This window comes from Cryptomeria japonica, chromosome 10 (assembly GCF_030272615.1).
Source record: "Cryptomeria japonica chromosome 10, Sugi_1.0, whole genome shotgun sequence".
NCBI classification, from domain to species: Eukaryota; Viridiplantae; Streptophyta; class Pinopsida; order Cupressales; family Cupressaceae; genus Cryptomeria; species Cryptomeria japonica.
The window spans coordinates 34,112,167-34,136,167 of NC_081414.1; the positions used below are offsets into that span (position 1 = coordinate 34,112,167).

General features: G+C 38.0%; 1 protein-coding gene across 3 annotated transcripts in view; it reads left to right on the plus strand.

The window, feature by feature from the left end:
• Positions 1 to 24,001, plus strand: part of LOC131038205 (uncharacterized) — a 101,050-nt gene that overhangs the window by 16,219 nt on the left and 60,830 nt on the right. For all 3 annotated transcript variants that reach the window (XM_057970556.2, XM_057970557.2, XM_057970558.2), the window contains 4 exons: positions 7,552 to 7,677; positions 7,842 to 7,991; positions 9,846 to 9,981; positions 12,632 to 12,673. In XM_057970556.2, coding sequence (XP_057826539.2) covers positions 7,552 to 7,677; positions 7,842 to 7,991; positions 9,846 to 9,981; positions 12,632 to 12,673 — 454 coding nt within the window. The remainder of the gene's footprint in view (positions 1 to 7,551; positions 7,678 to 7,841; positions 7,992 to 9,845; positions 9,982 to 12,631; positions 12,674 to 24,001) is intronic.

Consider the following 24,001-nt stretch of genomic DNA (forward strand, 5'->3'; position numbering starts at 1 on the left):
AGCCTAGGGTTTCTGCAGATGTTCTACTTGTCTTTGGGAACGGTAACTCCCATAGATAGCATAACTGAGGTGGTGCAAGATCCTCCGAAGGGCTGCATTAGTGAGTGAAGGATACTTCAATCTTTCACATTTGATCTTACTGAGTTTTTGCTTCAGCATTCATGGAGTACGCATGGGAAGAATGCTTCAGATTTAGGTGCTTTTGATGTGTTGAAATCTGCACTTCATTGAGGAGATAAGCGATCCATTTGGGAATATTTTCAGGGTGTTTGAAGGCATATTCTGAAGACATTATCAGATCTGCAAAAGGGGTGATCAGACCCAGTAATTCCCGCATTTTTACTCATTACATATTGCTGGTTGCTTAGAATTTTGTGGGTACTTGATCAACCAAATCGGCTGACCTTGGCAAACATTTCTATCATTCATTTGAGGAGTAGAAGGGCTGCATTTATTTATTACTACACCTGCAACTTAGGGTATTGGGCGGCCAGCTCCTAGTGGAACGAACTCATATTTGGAGCCCTAAAAAATTATGGTGACATCCCCTACATGTTCGTTGGACTTCAACCTTCCTTTTGGCAACTTCAAATCAGTCTGAAACCAAATCAGAGCATCAGTCACAGCGGTAATCATTTTCAGATTTCATATCCTCTGAAGAGGTGCCATGATTTTGTTCTTTGGTGCTTCGATTTCTCTCCTAGGCTGGAGCGCTAACCTTGGGAGGAGTCTATGATGCTTTTGGATGCTTAGAAGGGAGTATACGAGCTGGCATTAATTAAATTGCAGTCTAATTCAGTCAGAACAGGGGTGGCAGCTAGTGAGCCACGATTTGGCTTGTAGAGGTCTCATACACAGTGGATATGGCTTGCTTCTTCAAAGATGAGCATTAGGCAATCTTCCTATCAGATTTTTATGCTTCACTTTGGTTATAGATTGCATTGTCAAATAAATTGTTGGTATGGCTGCCTTGGCTGGTAATTAGAAATTTCTGAGTATAGGAATATGTATGTAATTTGCAAGCTTAGAGCTTGTTGGCTGTAATAAGGATTGTATTGAATAAAGGAATCAGTTGTAAGGCCTATATATATGCTGTAATAAGTTTGTTCAAATCTGAGGATGCATGACAAATGTTTGACAAAATGTCAACTAGATGATTATGATGTTTGTATGCTCTATTAGTTGATAAATCATATCTTAAATTCATTGGATTACATTCATATGTTCCTACAAGCAAAACCAAGGAAAACTACGTAACACACAAAATCATACTAGCTGTGGAAAACTGCATAACACGCAAGTTTATCAGTCTGAAAATCAGAACAGCAGATTGAATAGTTGTTAAGACAACTGTTTGTCAATATTCCCTACACTTTCAGTCATATAACAGCAGGGGATATTACAGTGGTATCGGAGCTATCATCCTGCCATCCTGTGTTGATGAGTGCAAGAGATATCAAGTATTATAACAGGGAACAAAGAAGACAGCAGTACCAAAATCCCCAAGTGCCAGAAGTAGACACATTTTCAGAAGCTTTAAGAGAAAGGGAGAGCGGCAAAACAATTCCGACTATGGCTGAGGAAGACAAGGATGCAAGAATTGAAAAGAAATTCGACACTATGCTTGAGATGATGTCACGCCTATTGGCAAAGATGGAACAACAAACAAATAATAATCTCCATCAACATCACATAGCTGAACATAGTGGGAACAATGAAAATAATAGAAATGTTGATGGGGAAAGGTCTGTACACCGTGCTGCTAACACTAGAGGATCAGCCTCTAGGTCTCTCTTCCCCACTTTTACACGAAGAGAAGAACAACCACATGCTGCTGCAGCTGTTTCTTTTGGAGATGAAGCTAGATAAGCGTACTTGGAGTATACTACTCTACCTCCTGATATGAGAGAACTATGGACCTTTGATCAATACATGAATCAAAGGAATAGGAGAAGTGGAAGAAGAAATGATCATTATGCTCCGCCAAGGATGGATTATCAGCAAGCTCTTTGTAAGATTACAATGCCATATTTTGATGGGAGCAATACGTGTATAGCTAGAGAATGGGTGCAAAAATTTGATAACTACTTGTCATTGAGACCAATGCCTGAAGAGGACGCCATCATATTTGCTACACTACATTCGGAGGGTGCTGCTCATGAGTGGTGGTACCACGGATTGGTCACCCTTGGCCATAATCTTATCACCACCTATGATGAATTCACTAACAGGTTGATAGAAACATTTGATGTCAAAATCCTGAAGTAAGTTTCTATGAGTTGGCACAACTGAATCAACATGGGACTCTTGAAACATATGTTGCTAAGTTTCAGAGATTATCAGTTATGGTTCCTAACATTAGTGAAAGAAGATTGGTTGTCTTGTTCATGGAAGGTTTGATGGAGCCACTAAGAGGCTGGTTGAAAGCTTTTGACCCACCTACACTGCAAGAGGTGATGAAAAAGGCAAGGAGTATGGCAAAAAGAAGTTCCATCTACCAGCAATGAGAGTACTCAACAATTTGCTGATAAGAAAAAGAAATCAGCAAACATGGTGGATGAGGAGACACCGAAGGAGTTAAGGAAGAAGAAATTGTGTTTCTGGTGCAGGGAGCCTTACAACAGAGAGCATGATTGCCCTTTGAGGCCTAAGGGCAAGGCGAATTGCGCAATGTGGATGTATTTTTAGGATTCCGATTCTGAAACTATGGATCAGCCCATTGATTCAGGGGATGATTAGGGTGGAAAAACTTCAAATGAGTTTGGGCCGGATGGGAATCTATCGCCTATGGCATTATTTGTTGACGAACAAGATGAGGTTACTGTTCGATTTAGAGGAACGGTCAATGGGCAGCGTTGCATTGCTCTACTTGACATTGGAGCAACGCGTAATTTTATTGATGAGGGATTTGTGGCCAGATGTAGATTGCAAACAGAGGATTTCAATGGATTTAGAGTCAGAGTTGCATATGGGTATACCCTCATGTGCACTAGACGGATAGGTAATCTCACCTTACAGCTGAATGATTATGAGCTACAAGCTAATTTCTATGTGGTCAACATGGGTGTAGTGGACATAGTTTTGGGCATGAAATGGCTCTAAGACATTGGAGTATTTATCGTCAACGTACCTAAGTTGGAAATGAAATTTGAATTGAATAACAAGACTCGTGTTGAGGGGAATTGCAGATGGGAGCCTACATTCTATTTCTCTTTGTAGGAAGAAAAGCAAGAAAAGAGAACATGTGGTAATTCACGAGGAGCATGAGAAGTTGACAATCCATTGTATGAGTTTGATGCTACATGGCTGTATGATAATCCACTTTATGATTTGGTAGTTGATCACTCTCTTGATTTTAGTCCTAATAGTGACGTTTGGGATCCTTCCAGTGCATCAGGATTTCAAACAAACTCATGGAGGGGATATCAAAGGTGTACATAGTGAGGAGTTTATACAACTTCACATTTGATCCTCATGTACATGACTTATTTTAGATGCACAGTTTAGGGGCGCTTGTGATGGATAATTTATTTGATAGCTCACTTTGTGCAGAAATTGGAAGCAAGTATGGACAGTCCCCAGACTTGTTTCCTCGTGAGGTTTATACTCCATTGACACTTGATGAGGTGATTGAGTTGGTTCAGCAGATTCAGTTGGATGAGCTAGTGTTACAGGAGCTAATTCATGATGACAGGGACATTACACGGATGTTCTCTTGGGATCCAGGTGGAGTGATTCTTCAGTAGGTTTTCTTTGAGCAGTGGAGATTGCTTGGGGACAAGCTATTTTAGGGAGGGCGGATTGTAATGTCCCCTTCTCCCTAGTATTCAGACATCCGCATAGTTTGGCCTATTATTTGACCCTCGTAGGCCAAGGAGTCGATGATAGGGTTGTCTGGGCAGTTACTTGTGGCTTCACATTTTATTTTACATGGTTCTATGGTGAGATAATGTGTTCTCACGTATGATGTCACGTGTGCACTTTATATTATAATAATATTTTAATATTTCCTAAAGTGCAATTATTAATTATTTAAAAGGGGAGCAATTAAACATTATTTTATTATAAAGGAATCTTCTAGAAGGGAGTCCGATTCATGTATGAAAAAGAATAAATAGGGGAGGAGCCTCATGGTTTAATCATTGAATACTTGACATCTTCTTGTGATATTGAGCTTGTGGAGCGTACGGTTTCTGCAGATGTTCTACTTGTCTTTGGGAATGGTAACTCCCATAGATAGCATAACTGAGGTGGTGCAAGATCCTCCGAAGGGCTGCATTAGTGAGTGAAGGATACTTCAATCTTTCACATTTGAGCTTACTGAGTTTTTGCTTCAGCATTCATGGAGTACGCATGGGAAAATGCTTCAGGTTTAGGTGCATTTGATGTGTTGAAATCTGCACTTCATTGAGGAGATAAGCAATCCATTTGGGAGCATTTTCAGGGTGTTTGAAGGCATATTCTGAAGACATTATCAGATCTGAAAAAGGGGTGATCAGACCCAGTAATTCCCACATTTTTACTCATTACATATTGCTGGTTGCTTAGAATTTTGTGGGTACTTGATCAAACAAATCGACTGACCTTGGCAAACATTTCTATCATTCATTGGAGGAGTAGAAAGGCTGCATTGATTTATTACTACACCCGCAACTTAGGGTATTGGGCAGCCAGTTCCTAGTGGGACGAACTCATATTTGGAGCCCTCAAAAATTATGGTGACATCCCCTACATGTTCGCTGGACTTCAACCTTCCTTTTGGCAACTTCAAATCAGTCTGAAACCAAATCAGAGCATCAGTCACAGCGGTAATCATCTTCAGATTTCATATCCTCTGAAGAGGTGCCACGATTTTGTTCTTTGGTGCTTCGATTTCTCTCCTAGGCTGGAGCGCTAACCTTGGGAGGAGTCTACGATGCTTTTGGATGCTTAGAAGGGAGTATACGAGCTGGGATTAATTAAATTGCAGTCTGATTCAGTCAGAACAGGGGTGGCAGCAAGTGAGCCACGATTTGGCTTGTAGAGGTCTCATACACAGTGGATATGGCTTGCTTCTTCAAATACGAGCATTAGGCGATCTTCCTATCAGGTTTTTATGCTTCACTTTGGTTATAGATTGCATTGTCAAATAAATTGTTGGTATGGCTGCCTTGGCTGGTAATTAGAAATTTCCCTCATTCCACGGGGACGCGTCCCCCCCCTTTTTGGGCGCGTCCCCCCGTCAGAAACGTCTTGGGGACAGGGGGACGGGGACGCGACGTCCCCTGCCGTCCCGCCACCGCCACCCAAGCGCCGCCGGGATGCGGAGACGTCCCTGCCTCTCCATGTCTCCCAAGGAGACGGGGAGACGTGGAGACGTCTGGGCGTCTCCCAAAGAGACATGGAGATGCCTCCACGTCTCCTTGGGAGATGTTTGGGTGTCTCCCCGTCCTTCAAGAGACATCTGCACGTCTCTCCAAGGACGGGGAGACGCCCAAACGTCTCCTGTCGCCCCCACGTATATGCAATATTTAATATTAAAATTTTAAAAAAATTTGACTTTTTAAGTTTTTTGAGGGTTAAGGGGTAACTCTAATTGGACGTGGGCCAAAAGAAAAATAACACCCGACGCCTTTAGAAACTAATAAAAGTATTTTTGGCCTCGCGGGGCGCTGCCCCTCGACCCCGCCCTGTATCGCGACAGGGACCCCGCAAGGGGCGCTGCCCCTTGACCCCTACTTGGGGGCGCTGCCCCCAAACCCCCGTTGAAAAATATAGGGGGAAACCGCGCCGATAGAAGTAGGGAAAATCTAACCTCCGAGTCTGATTAGGCTCCATATAACAACACAACTTAGAAATCTTGGTATTTAGATTTAGTATTTCAAATTTCCTATAGTGTCATTTGAAATATAATTCTTACACTGTAATATTGTCATACATCTTTTCAAAACTAGTTTTTCAAGTACTATATGTATATGTATAACTATATCAGCATCACCACCCCGCCACCCCCCCGCCGTCCCCAAACTTAGGCCCTTGGTCCCCCCGTCCCGGAAACGCGTCCCCGCGTCCCCCCGTCCCCAACGCCCGTGGAACACTAGAAATTTCTTAGTATAGGAATATGTATGTAATTTGCAAGCTTAAACCTTGTTGGCTGTAATAAGGGTTGTATTGAATAAAGGGATCAGTTGTAAGCCCTATATATGCTATAATAAGTTTGTTCAAATCTGAGGATGCATGACAAATGTTTGACAAAATGTCAACTAGATGATTATTATTTTTGTATGTTCTATTAGTTGATAAATCATATCTTAAATTCATTGCATTACATTCATATGTTCCTACAAGCAAAACCAAGGAAAACTGCATAACACACAGAATTATACTAGCTGTCCAAAATTGCATAACACGCAAGTTATTCATTCTGAAAATCAGAACAGCAGATTGAATAGTTGGTAAGACAACTGTTTGTCAATATTCCCTACACTTTCAGTCATATAACAGCAGGGGATATTACATTGGAGTGGTCTAAACTGTGGTGAAAAGTTTAATTTCATACAGTTTGAATTTGAAAATAATCTAGATAATCCTTCATAGGCTGTGGTCACATATGACAAGTCTCCAGACATAGGATGATAGGATGGGAACTTGAATCACAGATTAGATAGGGCCCTAGTTGGCAACAGAAGATGAAGCAAGACCAAACCAGTACTGTATGGAGCAAACTGTCATTTTAGAAGAAAAAAATGTCAGAACCTGCTGTGAAGAAATGCAGCAATATTGCAATAGCCAAATCCATTTTCATGAAACAATTTTCTTCCAAATATTCTTAGGGCCACCAAAGATAAGGCACACATTCAAACTGGTGGGTCATAGAGAGAAACCTACAAAAGAAGGAAAAAACAGAAAAGAGGTACAAAATATTTTTGGTTGATCCAAGATTGCAGATAAGTCAGGGATGCTGCTGCATCAGTTTCCAAGGGATTTTCGTTGTTGAATTTCTGGTGCAGACTGTTTGCAATACACAGATTACATGTTCACTGAAATCATCTGAAAATTTATGAAGAAACAGTTAGTCAATTTGCTAAGGATTCCAATGATGTCCCTTGCATAAGTTCAGTATATAATATCATCTCTAGGGTTCAAGCCTTTGAGTTCTTTTCTTAAATTGCTATCATAGCTGTAAAATACATTAATTCATGTATTAAATTATTGGTTTGTCTCTTTGATTGAAGCACTGCATGTTTGAGTTTCTCTTTTTTTTCCATTTCATAATTGCTTTTGTTCTATAATCGACCATTTTTTAAAGTGCTATTGAAATAAGCAGTCATGGAAGTAGCTGCTATGTTATTTTGGGACATGGAATGTTCAACATGGATCCAACTTGAACCGTTCAATGCTAGCTTTGTCAATGCACAGAAGGATCAGTCATAGTTATAAAATTATAAACAGTTCTTAATTTTTTCTTTGTTGTTTTATTTTGCAGCAGTCCGTATAAATTGGCCACATTTTATTTGTTTTTAAGCATTTAGCACAACAGAGTTTAATTTTCTTGTGAATGATGGTTTGCAGGATGATGAAGCTCTGGAAGATGATGGAATCAAGATTGAACCTTTCAATCTCAAGCAAGAGAGAGAGGAAGGTTACTTTGATTCAGAAGGGAACTATGTGGAGTATGGAAATGGGAATGAAATTAAGGTTTTCTCTATGAATAATTTGTATAATTTAAAAAAAATGTGTTTTGAACAGCAGTTATATCTTTATTTACAGCAGCATAATATTTGAGGTTTTACATTAGGATTCACAAGGTGTCTCTTGTTTCAGTCAATGAAATGTTGAATACATTTACTTTCTTGAACTAGGATGCTTGGCTTGATAGTGTGGAGGTGGACACACGTTTTGCAGACGAGCACTTGGAAATTCAAGAAAGGGATAATGATCAGGAACTTTCATCTTTAGAAGTTGGTAAAATCAAGAGGCGCATAGCAAATACCCTCCAGCCAGGAGAGACGGTACCTGTTTCCATACAGCATCCATGCTTAATTGTGTTTGAAAAAAAAATATTTACTCTTAAAAAACTCTACTCTTAATTGTTCCCCATTATTTCAAACCAAAAGCAAGAGAATTGTTTATACTTTTCCACTTTGTTGTCTTTATTGTATGTATGTGTATTTATTAGAATATGTAGTGATGAGTTTGATTAAAATCCTCCTCCCTTGGCACATTTTCTATTACTTGGACATAAGTTTTTGTTGGAGATCATCAATCAGTGTAGATCCATTATTCATCGTGTGATGGCTCGATTTTGTGATGTTGTTTAAAAAATTGGATTTTCTTGATTGGAATATCTGTCCTTCAGTTTATTGAGGTAGCCATGGGACCTTGATTTCTTGTTTGAAGGTCAAACTCCTTGGCTTTTAACTTTTAAGCATTTAGGGGCTCCACAGTCAAAATTGTTTTCCTTTATCGCCAACCAAAAGCAAATGGAATTCTTTATACTTTTCGACTCTATTGTCTTACTGTTCCCACGAAGAATTATTTTCGTGTTTCTTGATACATTTTGTTTCTCATGTATGAATGAGAAGAAATAAATTATATTAATGTCTACAGATGACCAATAGTAGGTGAATGGGACTAGAGGTTACAACAATTACCAATTGAGAGTTCTAGGAAGAGAGAACTCTAGAATCAAAATAATTGAACTACATTAGACAAAATAAAGTTCTTTGCTGCTAAGAAATGGCAATGAAGGGCAAACAAAAGCCCCATAGGCATATGCTGGTGAAGACTGGAAGGAAAGCTCATCGAATATCCCTGTCTGCATCTGAAATGAAGTAGTCTGAGCTATCATCCATCACTGTGAGAGATAGTGCTTGTCTGAAAAGGTAATTCTTAATTACACGTATATTCATTTATGTGGATACGTAGTAGTGACTGTGATAAGTGTTCTTCCCGATCCCATTCCCATGATTTTGATACATGGTTTTAATGGAGATTACTGAGCAGTATTACTCCATTTTTCGTTTTGTCATGCATTGGCTTTGTGATTGTTCTGGAAAGAAGGATTTTCTTTATTGGAAAAACTCTCTTTTATTTTGCCAAATGATCTGTGAGACATGGGATTTCTGTTTTGAATGTCAAACTCCTCTCCTTTTAAGCATTTTGGGAATCTACTGTCAACTGTTTTCCTTTATTGCAAACCAAAAGTGAAAAGAATTGTTAATACTTTTTTACTGTGTCTTAGTGTTTTCACATGAATTATTTTCATGTTTTTTCATTTGTTTTTTTATTCTCATACATGAATGAAAAGATCATTCTTAGATAAATGTTTATATATTTATGTGAATATGTAGCAGTGAATGCGATGAGATTCTTCCTACTTGGTACTTTTCATCATGACTGACATAAATTTTTGCTGGAGATTACTGAGCAATATCACTTCATTTATCATTATGTGATGCCTTGGTTTTGTGATCTTTGAGAAAACTGGATTTGCTTAATTGGAAAAACTCTCCTTTATTGCATCAAGGGATTCATTAGACCTTGTCTTTTTATGTTCAAGGCCAAATTCATTGCCTCTTGAGCATTTTGGGGCTTGAAGCCTGTCAAGGATTTAACCTGGGCCATAAATCTGGCAATGCCCTATTCAACCATTCAACCAGAATGGCCAGTAATGGATCTATGTTTCACAGAATTTGCATAAATTGGAGTGTGTGAATAAGATCACTAAACACAATATGAACCCGTTTTCCACGTGGCATTGCGTGAACCATCTTCAAATGTTTGTCCAACTTTAATTTATATTTTGTTGTTTATCATTAATATGGTAACTGTAATCTAAACTTGTCTTACTCTCAAACCTGCAGGTTTTACATGCTTTGAGGAGGATGAAGGCAATCTCAAATGATAAAAGTAAGCGGGGAAAAATGCCAGAAGAAACAAAAGTAGTCTTTGATCAGCTCACAGATGATGCCATGAAATTGATGGATAATGGGGATTACAGTTAAGTGTAGATTAATTTTGCAGACTTTAATCCTGGAAATGCTGCTGTTTTCCATTCCACTTTCCATGTTTGGCACAAATTTCCAATAGGTGACTAATGAATTCTTGCTATTTAGACACTGATTATGTACTTATTGAAAAATAAATTGAATGAATGATTCAATAATCGGATGATTACATTGAACGATATACACATGTATATATAGAGGTTACAAGACGATGTTCTATAATTAGAACATAACGTTAAAGTAAAACACTAAAGAGCTAAACGCTAAATTAAGTGTGAAAACTAAATTAAGCTTAAAAGCTAATTAACTAAAAAGCTAAATGAGTCCACAACTAAAAATAGAAGATGACCATTATCGAAGATATTAATATTATTTTAACACCCTCCCTAATGGTTATCGTACTCAATACCCTATAGAAGACACTGTAGGTGTTATGATCACAAATGCAAAGACCATCTGCTGCTACAGAGACCCTCCCAGGATCTGCAGAATGTAAATGACCAAGAGTACCAAAAGCCATCGAGGGTAATGTAGCCTTCACACGTGAATTATAGATGTGGCACACACGAAATACTAAAGCCTGAAACCATGATTTTGAAGAAAAAATCAGCAAACCCTTTTGCAGAAGAGTACCAACTCCAAAACTGATTGCAAGATACCACGGTTGCAGATGTTTGCCTTGATAGGTGCGACCCAAACTGACTGCAACAAAGCTCGATTTTTTAGGAGAAAAATCGATCAAAACCAGAGAACTTCGCGAATCACAAATTCCATGCAAACTTCGCGTATTACAAATGATTTTTGAGGAAAAAATCGTAAAAACCAGCAAACAATTTTTGAAGAAAAAATCGTGAAAACCTAGAAATCCCACGCAAGCTTTTGCGGATGATAGATAATTTTTAAGGAAAAAATTCTAAACCCTGAAATAGGAACCCTCAAAAAGAGAATTTACAATTTTGAGGAGAAAATAAAAAAACCAAGAAATCTGAGGCTACAAATCATCGTTTTTGTGGAAAAAAAGGGTAAAACCCAGATACCTAAAATCTTAGGCGAATATTGCGGATTACAGATGAGATAATTTTTAAGGGAAAATTCAAAATTATAAACCCTATGAACAATTTTTTGAGGAAAAACTCGTGAAAACCCTCCCATGATGTTTTGTGGAAAAAATCGTGAAAACCTTGGGACCTGTAAGATGAGGTCTGGCCTAAATCAATCTGATAAAGGTAACGATATTCAGATATCGTTAACATGCACTATTTCCAAGTGTTGTAGTTGAGGCCACTAAACTTTTGACTGTGTTCCAACATGATGTTGGTCAAAGATGCCATCACAGAAACTGAGGTTGAACGTGGTCAACCTAGTGAAGGCACAAAGAATGAGACAGAAGATTCTAATTAAAAATCAGAATAGAAGCAGCAGCTAAAAAAACTGAAACCCTGGAGAAGAATTTTGGCACGAATTCCAAGGCGCGAATTTCGAGGTTTGGAAGAAACCTAAAAATTAAAATTTTCTGCAAACTTAAAACAGCATAAATGGTGCCCAAAAGACAGCAAAATTCCCAACGTCCATAGAATTAGCAAAAATTGCGAACTGTTTTTAAATTCCAAGGCAAATTTGCTGGCACAAAATTTGAGGCACGGAAAACGAGGCACCTAGAAAAATCTGAGATCAACCCAAAAAAGTTCTCGAAAAACTCACCAAGAATCTGAAAACAGAATGCAGATCCGACGGCTCAAAAATTGAGGCACGAAAAACGATGCACCCAGAAAAATTTGACGATGACCCAGTTGAGGTCTCAAAAAAACCCACCAAGAATCTGCAACCAGAATAAAATTTCGACATGAATTGAAGGGTCAAAACCCTAGTCGAAAATTGCAGAAACCCTAAGAAAATTTTCAATCTGCAAAAAAAAAACCTCCAGGTTGCAAACCCGAAAACCTCCAGAACTCTAAAAAAACATGAACTATTGCCTAGCACAAAGAAATTCGCCCACGAACTCGAAACCCTCGAAACCCTCAAAAGTCTTCAAAAAAGCAAAATCGTTTTCTTATAAAAAACAATAAAAAAAATTTGGAAAATATTCCAGAAAGAAGGCCATGAATTTTTATTAAAAAATTTGCCAAACTTTAAAGAATCCCATTGACCCGCTCTGATACCATGAAAAATAAATTGAATGAATGATTCAATAATCGGATGACTACATTGAACGATATACACACGTATATATAGAGGTTACAAGATGATGTTCTATAATTAGAACATAACATTAAAGTAAAAGACTAAAGAGCTAAACGCTAAATTAAGCGTGAAAGCTAAATTAAGCGTGAAAGCTAAATTAAGCTTAAAAGCTAATTAACTAAAAAGCTAAATGAGTCCACAACTAAAAATAGAAGATGACCACTATAGAAGATATTAATATTATTTTAACTTTTATTCTATATATTAGCTGCATGCTTTTGTTAAAATCCTTCCTTGTTTTATAAACACCCATATATGCACTATATTTTCTTTCTACCACCAATAGGATATCTTGTTGGATAGCATGAATTGGTTTTTTAAATTTGTTCATTTCTTGATTATTCTTCTCAATGTTAGTTTTGGATACATACTTACTCTTGTTTGGTTCATTATGAATGCAGATGTATATGATGACAAAAAGGAAACATTTGAGAGAGAAGCTGGTGAGTAGTTTTTTTTTGATAATTTATTTTTGGGTTCTATAGAGCTCCACGATTGTTGAAAATAAATGATTACAAAAGGGCTATATGTCAATTTAAGCAACATAATGCTTTATCCAAGACCAGAAGCTGACTACACATAGACACAGGCATAACCAAAATAGCCAAAGAAGGAAAAGAGTGCAGGCTAGAAGGGAGTAGGAGCTGCAGCAGCACCACTATCTTTATCTACAATCTTTACACCATGTTACACAAAATTCTTTTTAATTGCCTTACAATAGCAGCCTTAGAAAGTGAAGGACCTGTAAACAAGCTTGAAATCTCAAGTTTGCCATTCCTAAGAATTACCTTGACAAGGTTCTTGTTCTAGGACAATCCAATATCCCCTTGGTCTTCTCCTATTCACACTAACCCCTTGGGCAGTTATCTTATGCCTCAATATAATATTTCAGTGAACAAAAACTCACATTTGGACGCCTTGGCGAGAATGTATTAAATTATTTATTATTATTATTGTATTTAAAGGTCATTTAGTTTAGTCATTTAGGTAATTTCCTTTTCCTAGACAGTTTCTGTTTAGATTGTTTCTTTTGTGTTTCTTTTCTTGATCGTCTTGTATTTTCTATTTAAGGAGCTTTCATCTCCTTTGTAAATCATCAAATATCAATCAATTATTATTTCATGGTATCAGAGTGGGTTTAATTTTTGGCAATTTTTTAATAAAAATTCATGGCTTCTACTTGGAATTTTTCCAGAATTTTTTTTAATCGATTTTTTTAAAATCGTAGGTACAAATATCATGTTATCAAAGCGGACTTAATTTTTGGCGAATTTTTTAATAAAAATTCGTTGCTTCTACCTAGAATTTTTCCAGAGTTTTTTTTAATCGATATTTTTTATGGTGAAATTGTAGGTACAAATTTTGAAGGGTTTTTTGATCATTTTTTTTGAAAAATCGAGGGTCTGCTTTCTGAATTTTTTTTCAAGGCAAATCAAAATTGTCTTTCCCTGCAACTTGCAAAGGGATTTTGACGTCTGAAAAATCGTGGGTCATGTGCAGTGTGATCTAGGTGTTGAGTCGTTTTTCTGAAGCCATCACAGATTCTTCTTTCCTGATCGCTTGGTTTGCGTGGCTATTTTCTTCATTTTTGGTGATGATTTGGAGGGAGTTTGCTTTTTTTGATCATGTGGGACGGATTTCTTTTTATTCGCGTCACCTCTACTGCTCATGGGTGACGTTTTTTTTCGCTTGTTTTGCAAAACGCAATGAGGATTTTATTGTCACGCAACGTCTGTGGTGGTGGTCTTGCTTCTTCTCACGGTGACCTGAGGTTTTTTTTTGTGGGATTCTCCCTAATTGCGACGGGAATCTGCTTGAGTTTTCTGAGTTATAGTTTTTTTTGCATTATTTTCTTTACAAAATAATGGGTCTGAGTTCTGCGTGTTCTACATCTGCATTTGATGGTTTTTTGACTGCTCACAATTTGGTGCTGTTTTAATAGTGTCTCTTTTTGCATGATTTTTGTAAAATCGTCGGTCTGATCTGCCGGCTAGGGTTCTTGTGCAACGCCCTTTGCAGCTCATCGTTTTCTGTGATTTATTTCTGATTAGGGATGTGTATGGTAGTTGTTCTATTTTTGATTGTGTAAGGGAAATTTATTTTTGTGAAGGGTTTTTTCAAAATTTTTTCCACAAATTTTTGTTCAAGGGTTCTATTTTTTTTTTTGACTGATTTTGGCAATAAAATCAGGGGTTTTAATTTTTGGGCTTCTTTTCTCGAAATTTGTGCCAATGGTCCGTTGAAAGTTTTTGACTAAAAAATCAGACCTTTATGTTTTGTGAGAAGTTGACCTTGTTGGAAAGCGGGAGGGGTGCCGTCATTGACCAACATCATGTTGGAAGGCAATCAACACTATAATAGAAAGAACTACAAAACTTGGAAGTAGAGGATGCTCTCTATTTTTGAGTACTGATGCTTAGACCAGTTTGTTCAAGGTACGTATACTTGTCCCATATGGGCGGGAAAAGACCAGGGCAAGTTTGATGAGTTTAACCGAGAAGCAATTATGTTGCTGAAGTTATCAGTCACCAATGAGATGCTTTCGGAAGTGCCATTAGGCAAGACTGCTAAAGAGATTTGGAGTCACCTGAAGGATTTGCACGAGATGTTGGATAAAGGTAGAGCCTTTTTCCTTAGAACATGTTGCTCTCAAATTCTCAATCATGATGGACGACACGATGTCTTTCTAGTAGCATTTTATGAAGATCAAGGATATTAGTGATCAACTAGAGGCCATTGGTCGCAAGATGGAAGAAGAGGGTATGGTGGTCATTACATTGAAAAGCTTACCACGATCTTTTGAACACTTCATCAAAACTCTCCACATTACATCCACTAATGTTGACTGGAAGTTTGATGAGTTGTGCAATAAACTCTTGCAGCAAGCCAGGTGGAGACAACTTTGTTAGCAGCAGTGACATGGCCAGTGTAAAACAAGTGTTTATTGCCAAAGACAAAGGCAAAGGCGAGTCCACTCAGTAGAAAGGACAAAGCAACTTCGAGGAGAATTTCAAGAAGAATATTATGTGTCAACATTGTGGTAAACTTGGAGATGTTCTACAAAAAGTGTTTGGCTGATCAGAAGTCCAACCAGGGAGAGTCTCAGCAGTAGGCTCATGTCATAGAATGTTTTGACGAGGAGTTAGCCTTCTATGCATTCATGGCCAAAAGACTTGCAGATTTTGTCTAATCTTCTGTATGGTAGTGTTGTGACGTTTTCACACATCGCCCCATTGCAAATGGGGATCCTTGCTTTTTTGCTTTTTAGGGTTTGTCTTTTTGGGTTTTTTAGGGTTTTGTCAGTTGGCCTTTGCATTTTGAGTGCTGTCGGGGAGATCAATAGGATAGCAAGTCTGGTTTGAGTGATGTCTTGATCCTGAAATTTGGCTAAGTCTAGAATGTCCTGAAATTTGGCTAAGTCTGAAGTCCTGATCCTGAAATTTGGCTAAGTCTGGAATGTCCTGATCCTGAAATTTGACTAAGTTTGGAAACTGAAAAACCTCAAAAAACTAGATTTTGCAATATAACTCCTGGAGGTTTGAAACCACTCTCAAACATCCTGAAAGTATTTATGGAATATACTTAAATGTTATATTCCATAAAAATTATCCTGATAGAGAGTTCAAAAAGTCAAAAAACGCTCCTGTCCTTCACTGAGGATCCAGAGCGAAAAGCGCTCCTGTCCCTCTTCAAGGGTCCAAGGCGAATCGCTCCTGTCCCTCACCAAGGGTCCAGAGCGAAAAGGCTTAGTGGAGTCATTCCTGACCTTGTTTGGACAAATTGAGACATCAAAGGCATCGTGAAGGACGAAATGAGCATGATAGAGCATCCAGACTTGATCAAAGACAATGAAATGATGGAGTATTTGTCTAGAAAGGTAAAGGCGCTCCTGTCCCTCACCAAGGGACCAGAGCGATTTTCTTTATATACACATTTTTAGACCTTTCTTGGACTTGAACTTTTATTCATGGCGTGTAACAAGATGATATCTTCCTTAGCCAAGACATTCCATGGTGAAAAGTGAAGCATTTTGGCCTGGAAGGCAAAATTCGCACCTGTCCCTCACTGAAGGACCGGAGCTTGAAATCCAAATGTGCATTATCATTGCAAGATTTAAGTAATTTTGCGGTTTGAGGAGGCCAAGGGAAGCAGGTTCTGTCCGTTGAATATAACTTGAGTGGGCCATAATGAAGAAAACCAACCTAAGTGACAAAATCGCTCCTGTCCCTCTCTAAGGGACCAGGGCGATTTTCAAAGGAAGCTCCTGTCCTTCACTCAAGGACCAAGGCGATTTTCATAAAATTAATCATTTCCTTCCAAAACCACGTCTAACCCTTCCAAAACCACGTCTAGGCAAGGTTGTGCAAAGTGAGAAATGTCTTTAGAAAGATGATGAACAAAGAATTGCCCCCAAGAATCAACGATCCTAGGCTGAATTGTAAAAATCGCTCCTGTCCTTCACTGGAGGACCAGGGCGAAAGTCTTTGGAAAGCACATTTTTGCATTAAAGAAACGAGTTGAATTTGCACTCAAGGAACGAACAAAGATCATTGCTTACCTCCGAACTTGAAATTGGTGATTTTAAAAGACAAAAACCAAGGACAAAAGAAAAATCGCTCTTGTCCCTCACTGAAGGACCGGAGCTTGAATTTCAAATTTGCACTGTTCTTGCAGGATCAAGACAATTTTATGATTTGAAGAGACCAAGGAAAACATGATTTATCCATTGAATATAATTTGGTAGGCTAACAAAGGACGGATAAGCTTGGATTTGCAAAATCGCTCCTGTCCCTCTCCAAGGGACCAGAGCGAAGTTATCAACATTCGTTATTTTTTGCCTTATTTTAGCAAATCGCATTAGATGCCAAATTCGCTAAAAACTTCAAAATATTTTAAAAAATTTCAATTAAATTGGCATTTAATAAATTAATTTTTGAGCCTTAGAAAAATCGAAATTTTAATTATAAAGGCATTTAAAATTAATTTTTAAAATTGAAAATGGAGCGCTTTGAGGTATTATTTTTATTAGGTCGGCCTCTTGTTTTTGCAAATTTATTTATTTTTTGGCCTATTTTGCCAAGTTGGCCTATGGGGAGATGAAATGGTGAGCGCCCTATATAATGGGGGTATTTTGAGCAATTTTAATCATCATTCATTCATTATTTCAAGTGCGATTTGGAGAAGCAAGGAAGGAGGTGCGAAATCTAGCTTGTGTGGAGCGAATTTCTACCAAGTGTGGAGACTAAGGAAGGCGAAATTCATCTTGAAGGCTATTGGAGAGGCGTATTTCTTGCTAGATTGGAGGATAAATTCCAGATGTTTTGAGGGTATTTGAAGGTGAGTTTCCAGATTTTTGAAGAGGAAGGTGGAGTTCTTTTCCAAGCTAAAGGAGGTGCATTTTATCCAAGGGAGAGCTTTGATCTACACTTTGCCTAGCAAAATTCATTTATTTTTACATCATTTCTTAGAGTTAATTCTCAAGAGGAGGTATGGCAAAATCATCTTGACACCCTTATTCAAGGTTTGATTTTTTTAGACATTTTTAAGAAAAGTCTAAGTATTTCATGGTTAATTAGGAAATGATAACTCAAGATTTATCATGAAGTTTCCTAATTAAAATCTTGAATCTTCCTTTTAAAGTTTAATTTTTAGATTTCAAGATATATTACTAATTTTGAAATGTTGTGTAGGTATCAAGATGGCGACTCCCGAGCTTGAAGGATCTACAAGTCGGAAGGCTCTCCTCAAGGAAAATCCAGCCTAGCATCGACAAGGACGACTTTCTTCGATCCAGCATCATCAGGATAAGGGCGGCCTCTTCCAATCCGGCGTTCCAAGGCGAGGTACATCAATCGTCCTGCACATCAAAGAAAAGGAAGTCAGAACAAGGGTTCGTTGAAGAAGCGGATAGTTCCAGATGAATTAATTAAAGCTAGCTTCTCAACAACATCAAGTTGAATATCTACCAAGTTACAAGTGTCAGACGAGGTGGCATCCTAGTCATCACTTCTCCAGTCAGTGTGGTCCACCTCAGCATGTCCAGATTCAATGCACCTAACTCATGGGAGGTGGCACAAACTTCGATGTACCTACCTCGGCTATTCATTGGTGGAATTTTTCAGAGAGGACATGTGTCCAAGCAATACAATTTTATCATTGGTCAAGCATTAAATGTTATGTAATGGTTGTAACAAACCCTAATTAGGGTTTTCATTGTAAAATCTTGGCCATTGATCTTGAATTGATCTCAGCCATCGAATTGTATTGAGGGCACTATATAAGCCCTGACATTTCATTTGTAAAGGGAGTTAGAATATAGTTGGAAGCAGTTAGAAATATAGAATAGTTAGAGAGTTGAAAATAATTAGAATAGCAATTAGAGTAGAGTAGAGAGAGAAGGCAAAGATTGTTGCCAAGATGTTGTTGTAAAAGACTTGTAACTTCATTGAAGAAATGGTGAAATTTATGGGTCGATTCGACAATTTGCATGGTCTCTATACTTCTCATATTTGATTTCATGTTATTAGATGAGTGGAAGAAATGTGCTTGATTGATGGTGAAATTCGCATATCCATACTACTAGCAGTTTGTTGATTGCAGACTTGCCTTGTGTAGTCAACTGGAATCATTCAGCTTAAGCTTAACTTCAATTGTCACTTCTTCATTGATATGCATCAGCTTGATGGTGTCTATGCCTGTAGTGATGATTTGAACATCATAAAGCTTTCCTTCGAAGATCGCACTAGCCTTGTGGAGATGGTCCTGCGATGTCAAAACAAGACCTAGTTAGAATTTCATCAAAGATCATTCATTGCTCTTACATTCTTACTATTAGAATTAGATCCTTTCCTCGCCCTCATCTTTTTTCCTTTTTTCAAATCGAAGCTAGTGAGAGCCTGTGTTCCAGCAATATTCAAAGCAGATCAGAAGTTCAATCATCAAATGTAAGTCCCCTTGTGATTCCAGCAAATCACATCATACCACAGAGAGCTTGTCCACACGTAGAGACCCTACATCAAAGAACCTTGGAGTCATCCTGATTGATCCTTTTTCGCGACATCTTCAGCGATCAGAGGCTTTATTCAAGAGAGGATAGGGTACCCTTGGGTATTTTATTCTGTGTTAGGCAGTGTACAAAATACACGTCAACAGGTAGTTAGTACAATGATCATTTGGGAGGGTATTAAAGTATTTATTATTATTGTATTTAATGGTCATCTAGTTTAGTGATTTAGGTAATTTCCTTTTCGTAGTTAGTTTCTTTTTAGAATGTATCTTTCGTGTTTCTATTCTCAATCACCTTGTATTCTCTATTTAAGGAGCCTTCGTTTCCTTTGTAAATCCTCGAATATCAATCTATTATTATTTCAGAATGAATCTTTCTTGAGAATTCCAAGCAACTCATTTACGTTCTTCAAGTGATTCTTCCATGTTTTATTGTAAATCAAGATATAATCAAAGCAAACTAGCACAAATTTTCTCAATTGTAAAATAAATACCTGATTTACGCATGATTGGAAAGTAGTAGGAGTTTTAATGCATTAGTCAACCCAAATGGCATGACCAAGAATTCATAGTGCCCATTGTGACACTTGCAAGCGGTTTTGTGCATGCCCTCGTCTATAACATTGATTTGATGATACCTTGATTGTAAATCAATCTTGGAGAAGTACACTGCACCGTTAAGCTCATTTATCAACTCATGGATCGTAGATATGGGGTAGTGATTCTTGATTGCCTTTTTGTTGAGGGCTTTATAATCAATGCACACCCTCAAGGTACCATTGTTTATCTTGACCACGACCACAAAAGAAAGCAACTGGGCTAGTGCTAGGACACACACATGTCTTATAATTCTTTAATTACCTTATCAATCTCCTTGTACCTCTGTAGATGATGATACAATGTAGTGGTGATGGGTTTTTTGCTCCCTCTAGCTCAATTACATGTTGAAAACCTTGATTTGGTGGTAAACCGAGAGGAATTTCGTTGAACACCTTGCTTTTTTTATCCAAGATGGATTTGATGTCAACATGATAAGACCCATCCTTGGTCGGACTTGTATTTGTAATCAAGCAGTTTTCTACCCAATCCACTTGGTCTCTATGAAATGCTTTCTCCATCCTCTTGGCTAAAACCATTGTGTGACCCCCATTAGAAAGGCCATGAAGAACCACCTTCTCCCTATTGGATTTGAATTTCAACTCCAAAGTCTAATGATTTTGTGTGTACTTGCCAAGTGAGTAGAACCATTGCACTCACAATACCAAACCTGTCTCACCAATGGCAATCACATAGAAGTTAACTCGCATCTTGTGCCCTTCTAGACTCGATTCCAATTGCTGAATGAATAGTTAACCCATTAGCCACAATAACATGAAACCCTTCAAAATCTTCTGTCTTTAAACCCATCTTAGCTACCAACCCTTCATCAATTACATTGTGAGTAGCCCACTTATGTAATAAATCTATGATCCTATGTCATCGTAAGACTCCTCTAACACGAAGAGGGTGATATCTAGGTGCTCCTGAAAGTGCTGCAATTGTGCCACCTGAATGCTCTCCTCCTTGATCCTCATGCTCATGCTCATCCACAACATTCTCAGGTTCAAACTCTTCTACCTTAGTATCCTCATCAGAGAAAACATCTATGTAGTGTATTTTTGACTTGGTTACCATGGCACTCTACAAGTGAAGCACAATTTTTTGCTTTGAAGTTCATTCTTGGATTCCTCAACTTTGTTTGGTTTTGGGGGGAGTGCTTTGAGTTGTGGAAACTCTTATGAGGAGGGTTCTTATGTTGAAAACTTGAATCAATGGTGCATCCTCGGAGTAGAATTTGTTTTCAAGGCCCTCTACAAAATAACTACTAGTTTCCTTTCTGTCACATCTGGAACCATCAGCGATAGCCTCTGAAATCCTGCCACAAGGTGCTCAACTGTGTCCTCTCACCTCAATTGTGCTAGCTCCCTAGAGTGAATCTCTGGGTCCTTTCTATCAAATCTCTCTATCAATCTCTGGCTAAACTCCTCTAAGGTAGTGATGGAGCCACACCCTCGGATCACCATGCTATGGTACAACGTCTCATGAGACTCACTCTCTGAAATGTCCACCCCTGATTTTTTTGTTTTGGTTTGTTGACAGAATAAGGCGGAGATGCAGAAGGATTTGGTGTATCAAGTTTCATTCATAATGTGATACATTCATTAACAATACATAAAGAGGAATTAGATTTCTTCTTGCATAAAATCATAATATTACCATTACAAATCAGATTGCAACCAACAGTAAACTGAAAATCAGACTTAACAATTAATTTGTAGACCCGATATAATCACCATACATTGAAAAGAAATGCTCACAAATGTTTCCAGATTCATTGCTAGACATCATTAGGACAAAGGTGATTCAAGGAATGATTTTCACAAGTCTCCATGAAAACTCCAAACGGCTCCAGCTCCAAGATAAGTCAATCAGCTATATTAGGTACCTTCAAGACTGATTTCAGATCACTTAAAATTGCAGATTTTTGACCTCTTAAGAAACCCATGTGCCTAGGCCAAGTGGTACAACCCTCCTAGTAAGGGTGACTAGTCTAGAAAATTCAGATTTTCACCAAATAAATCAAATGATCACTCAAAATGCAACACTGAGCTAAGAGGAATCCATTAAAACATTACCTAGAAGGATTTCAAGTCATAACACTGAAATATGAGCCAAAGTATGATTTCCAGTTATTCTGAAATAGCACACCAGCACACTAAGAAGCTTCTAATCTCGTCAAAACTCAAAACACACTCAGAAAATAAGCACCACACCAAAAACTAGTAACCCATATTAGAAAACTGTGTAAATCTTCATCCTCTCCAAATCCAAGATCACCCACAAAGCCAAAATCACCGTAACTCTCAAACCTTGACCATCAACCAGCTAGGGTGGGTATCTCACCAGTGAAATCAGTAAACAAGAAGAGGGTTTTCATCCTCAAGCAGCAAAAGAACTCAAGCTCATTCTAGTAGTATTTCATTAAGTTGTCAAATCGTCCATAACCAAATTGTTGCGACATTTTCACACATCACCCCATTGCAAATAGGGCCCCCCACTTTTTTGCTTGGTTTAGGTGTTTTAGTTTGGTTTTAGCTTGGTAGAAGTTCTTTAGTCGTTAACCTTTGCTAATGAGGAAGAGGTGTGTAGGTTGAGGTAATGTTGTTGTCTTGCAAAATTGTAAAAATGTCACGACTTGTCTAAATCTTGTCATATCACAAGATTGTCAAGAAAAAATGTCAAGGTGAGCAAATTAGGAAATTTCCTTCTACGGTTTGATTTTTGGAAAAGAAGGATTTTTCGAAGGAAATAAGGTCTTCCTTGAAAAATAAGGAAATTGGATCTCTCTTGTGCTTTTCAAATTTCATCTTTAGAAGAGAGCGAAATTCTAAGGCAATAGACTTGGATAATTTGCTTCCTTAAATGTGGAATGGGGGTATGAATTTACCTCCATAAACAAGGAAAATTTAAATTGCCTTGAGTGATTTTTTGGAATGAAAATTAAGCTTCTATCTTGAGCACTTTAATCGTTAGCAATTTTAAGGGGCAATTTCGGGAAGCTAAGTTTGGGTGGAGATATTGAAATCCTTGATTGAGCGGCTCAACAAAGAGGGTGAAAAATCAACCTCTATAAACAGGGAAGGGGGTGCACATTTACCTCCCCAAACAAGGAAGTCAATCAACTTCAAGAGAGTGAACAATATCAAGTCTAAGTGATCAATTAACCCTCAAGGTAAGGAAGGAGGAAAAGTTAAGGTCCAAAAATTTGGAAGAAGATGCTAATCAAGCTTCACAATCAAGGGAGGTGCGGATTTATGCTTCAAAACATGGAAACTCTTTCAAGAAACAAATATTGTTGTCCAATTTATCTTCCCCAACAACGTGGAAACCCCCTACTTTGAGCGCATTATTTAGCACAACCATTCAAAATCTAATCTCTCAAAAGGGAAATTAACCCTCAAAAACAAGGAAGGGGGTGCATGACAACCTAGGCAAATGAGGAAAACAATATCAATCTCCTAAGGAAGAAAATTATCTTGTGCAATTTTAAACTCTTAAAACATTGAAGTGGGGTGGGGATCAAGCTAGGTAAACAAGGAAGCGAAGTCATCCTTCTAATGAAGAAAATCTCCCAAGTAAAAGTTTAACCCCCCAAAATGTGGAAGGGGTGCGCAACAAGCTAAGTAAACATGGAAGGAAGGTGCGCAACAAGCTGAGTAAACATGGAAGGAGATGCAATTCAACCTCCACAAATGTGGAAGACAAGAATGAAATGAAAATCGCCAGTATAAATCTAAACCTCTAAAGTATGGAAATAGGGGTGCACATTAACCTCCACAAACGTGGAAGGCAAAACAAATCAACCAACACCCTTGAATCAAGAATCAAATCACAAAACATATGGAGGAAGCCGACATAAACAAGAGGGTGAAATCAAATTAAGGGGAAGGTGCAAATTAACCTCCACAAATGTAGAAGGTGGAGAAAATCAACCCTCATAAACATAGAATTAAATGCCTTTACAAAATGGAAATGACTCATTTGTTGAGATAAATTAGGAATGCGATTTTATTGAGGGGTTAAAGGGAGACCTAAAGCATGAAGTGTGTGGAAGGTTAAGCATAGGGCTGACTTAAGGCTTACCCTTGCAAGAGCATGGATATATAACATCAAACATGTCGACTCAAGCATGAAGGTGGTCCTAAATCACAATATGCAAATCAATC